Here is a 4,211-nt window from a genome sequence, read left to right on the forward strand (position 1 = left end):
TATATATATATATATTTTTTTTTTGTTTTTCACTCATCAATATTTTTGAAGAAAAAATATTTAAGTAAGATATTTACTTAATTTTACATCGTGTTAAAAATGTCTTAGTTACAAGAACTGATATTCTTTTTGTTTTTTTTTTAATATTTGAATGCAAAAAACTATAAAAGGATGAATATAATTACATCGCCCATGTAAAAAAAAAGAAGTTGATATTATTATTTCCATTGTTAAAAAGACTGCAAATTTTCTATGTCTTATATTGGATTCCAGTTTATTAGCAGTTATGAAATAAATTCACAATGTTTTTTTTTGTTATTGCAGTCCGATTTCTGTTTTCAATACATTGCTTTAAAAAAAAATTAGGACTTTTTCATTGAAATATATCGATAAATGAAAAAAAAATCCAATGTCTAAGCAAAGCATTCGCGTTGTATTTGCACACCGTGTATTTCACATTCTTTTTTTTTCGCAGTTATTAATCTCTTCTCTACCAAATAAACATGTAAAGTTTTTATAAAACATGAAGGTAAATATTGTAATTTTTTTTTATTCCAGATTTATTAGTATTCTTCAAAGAAAACAAATGCTGAAATGTCATGTGAAGGATGACTATACCTACTAAGTAAATTACACAGTAAAGGACATAATTGTCTATATTTTTAGATTTAACTTTTATACATATTTTTCAATTTACTAGAATTGTCATTTGAGACTACGGGGAAATGTTGAGAACGGAATAAGCTACATCGCTAAATTAACATATTTAAAACATTTTAGACTACTCTCTCCCTAACTGTAACTATACTGTTATTTCTAAACTCACCGTCATGTGAATCGTAGAGGTAAATGATTCTCCTCCAGCCGTAGTACTTGACAGTGTCGATGATGGCCTGATGGTAATCTGGTCTCATGCTAATGGCGTGGTCCAAAAAACCGGATGATGGCGCTGATACCTGAAATCAAACCATCGTTTTAATATTGGAAACGAAGAGGAAATAACAGCGTTTCAATGTAGAAGATTCGTACTGATTGCTTAGAATCAGTTCAATCAGTTTTTGTGAGCATAAATAAATAGTTACATTTTCTAAACGCCTTATTTATTTATTTTTGTTTGTATTATCAATCTTTAACTAAATACTTTTAATACCGAAACATTTCCAGAGATAATTACATAATAAGGGCCCCAACCACATTTCTTCTTTATTTAAACCAACTCCCGGTTTTTTCGCTCATTACCCGTATCAACACCTTTGCAATAGTTCGTTACTCTTTAATCTGACCAGTGGAGGACGACTATCCAATTTTCTACTATACTTACTCCAAATCGCCACAAATACTAGTCGAGGATGACTAAATGTGTATGAATAATACTTTCGACTAACTTAGTTAGCCGAGGAGAATAAAATGTGTGCTAAAGGGACCAAAATTGGTATTAGGAACCATTCAGCAGAATTATTTTATACAACGGGTACTCGGTCAAATCTGGCGATCCTAAACTGAAGAGCAGCTGCACAGCAGAGATACGACGGTTGGTCGAAATTATAAGCGAATTAGTTCCCCCGTGAACTTTAATACCGACTTGGGAAAAATACTATAGTTCAGTTTATTTACTATTATAATTTAATTTTAAAATTATCGTTAATTTTCATTTATGGAGTAAGAATAAAGTACTCCCTGTGGAGCCGATTAAATTCTGCTCATTTTTTTAGGATATCATATTTCATGTAGCTAATATATGTACAGTTCGTGTATAATTTTGTGTATTTGCCGATAGAGACAGGATGGAAGCACGTATTAAAAACAAAAGGATTGGCGACTACTTATGTACTGATAACGAATTTTATCGTAAAGACTAAAATTACTATGAAACACGGTTGAGAAATTACAGGTATATAACCATTAATGAATGTGGAGTTTAAGTGCCTATAATATGTTTACCGATACACTTCTCCAGAGTTTCTCTGTATAGCAGAGTCGGGTTAATTTAATTGAGACATTTCAATACGCGTAGAAGAGAAACATTTAAACAGCAGTCAGTTCGTAGTTTAGAGGAAAATTGAGGACTTCAACGCTTGCCAACATCGGCAAAAGCCTTTGACAGTTGCTGTTCTGTTTACTGTTACTAATATTTGCAACATTCGTAAATCTGATGTAAAGACGAGTTAATATTCGCCATTTTTATCCGACGCGTCCTGAGGACGTAAATCACAAAAACAAAAGAAAGCTTTTTGATGATATGTGGGTAAACGTAAAAATTTGTTTGAAGTTTCTGGCTTAAAATCTTATTGACAATTATAATGTGTCAAAAGGAAAAAAGAAAACAGTACACTATTATATTTGAAATTTCAGTTAGGTGTGCAGGACATCCGGGTGGTAAAAAATTAATAATACCCTCAAAAAACAAACATATTCTTAACTGTCATCATGTCACATTATGGATTAGGTATACCTTAATTGAGGTTATATTTGATTTTAATCCTTGAAGAATTGCATATTGTTTGGCCAATTATTGCAAAATTTTAATATCAAAAAGAAAGAGCTTATTTGCCAAGTAGAAATTAATAATTATCATAAAAGGTACTTACTATAATAACTAAAGATGTGTGTGAGTATTATGTTTGAATTATAATTCTAAATGTTTTGCTATTATATTCTTTTGATCATTAAACATATTTATAAAAGTAATTATATTCAAATTACTTTTTTGCTTCAAATTGTTTTTTCTTGCTTCGTTTTAAACTATATTTTATGTATTACAAACTGTAGAGATATTAGGATACGATAATTTGTTTATATAGATAACATAGGAAAAGTATAAAACAAAACTAAGATTATAAGTTCTTAAAAATAGATACAAATATTTACATAATTAAAAATAAATAAATATTTTTATGTTAGGGTTACACTTACATGTATTATTTTTCGGTGATCAAAAAAAAAAAAAAAAAAAAAGAATGTATCATTTAATTTTAGAAATATAGGCAGGTATAATTACCACAAAGAGAAAATACTGGTTTTATAAGAAACTGTATATAAGATATGTATCTGGTAAAATACTATGTAGCTACTCGGGGGAGGGGAGTTGATTTTTTTGTAATGGATGTTTCGCTCAGACAATAACTTTATTAATTTATTTTATTTTATGAGTTTCATTAAATTTGGTTGTCATATTAAATAAAAAAAAGAAATTGGCAAAACATTCAGTTAGGGAGCTAGTCAAGATCTCATATGCAGCATGATTAGTATAATAATATATTTCCAACCAATAATATATTTCATCGTATTTATGTTTATTCTTTGTTTAACATTGTATTATTATAATTAAAAAATGAATAATAGAGATCCATAAAAAATGAAGCTACGAAATTCATTATCTTGATTATTCTCTAAATTGAAAAGAATAATTCCATTAGATAAGTAATTCAATCAGCTTTATAAAAGGACTTGTTAAACCGTCTTAAAAATGCTTCAGGGGACAAATTAAAATCTCGAAAATGATTTGAACTCCCCCCTCCCCACCACGTTCCTCTGGAAATGGAAGAAAGACTTAGCCAGGAAAACTCTCCTTTCTAGTTATAAGAGATACCTTAAAAACAGAATTAATGATCTACGACCTACAGTATCTTGTTTCAATTATCTGAACATACAATTTTTTTTTTCGATCTCTTCCTTACGGAAAATTCTGTGACAAACACAAGTAAGTGGAATGAAACGAAGTAAAATATGCTTAATGAATGGAATATGGTCCGGGTGCGGTCAAAAAATAAAACTCAAATAGTAAAAATAGTATACACATTTACTATTTTATTTTTTGACCGCACCCGGACCATATTCCATTCATCTATACACACGGTCAATCAACAATCTTCCAGTTAAATATGGTTCTATTTTGCAGTATAAATAAAAATGAATTGAGCAATTTAACGTTAACAATTTCGGAAATCATTGATAATTTAAAATGATTAATAATGAGGTGTAGATAGTTGACCTTAGATTAATGATTGGAGAAATTTGTCGGGGGGGTGCGGTCAGCAAAGAACAACATAAATAAGCAAAACCATATTTATTTATTTTATGCCGAGGTTTCGACCTGAGTTTCAGGTCTTCAGGGCTATAGAACAAAAGAGATAACAACAACATTTAGAGAAACATACAACTGAAAAGGAATAGTATACAAACAAATTTAGAATTATACAAAATATTGAATT

At 29.4% G+C, this 4,211-nt stretch overlaps 1 protein-coding gene across 1 annotated transcript in view; it reads right to left on the reverse strand.

Moving 5' to 3' along the window:
• LOC106690989 (glutamate receptor 1) overlaps window positions 1–952 on the reverse strand; it is a gene marked incomplete at its 3' end in the record, with an annotated part of 112,417 nt that extends 111,465 nt beyond the window's left edge. Inside the window, exon 1 of the mRNA XM_014436624.2 lies at window positions 827–952. Coding sequence (XP_014292110.2) covers window positions 827–914 — 88 coding nt within the window. The remainder of the gene's footprint in view (window positions 1–826) is intronic.
• Window positions 953–4,211: the final 3,259 nt, after the last annotated feature.

This window comes from Halyomorpha halys, unplaced genomic scaffold, assembly GCF_000696795.3.
Source record: "Halyomorpha halys isolate HHAL.00 unplaced genomic scaffold, Hhal_1.1 Scaffold2020.1, whole genome shotgun sequence".
NCBI lineage: Eukaryota > Metazoa > Arthropoda > Insecta > Hemiptera > Pentatomidae > Halyomorpha > Halyomorpha halys.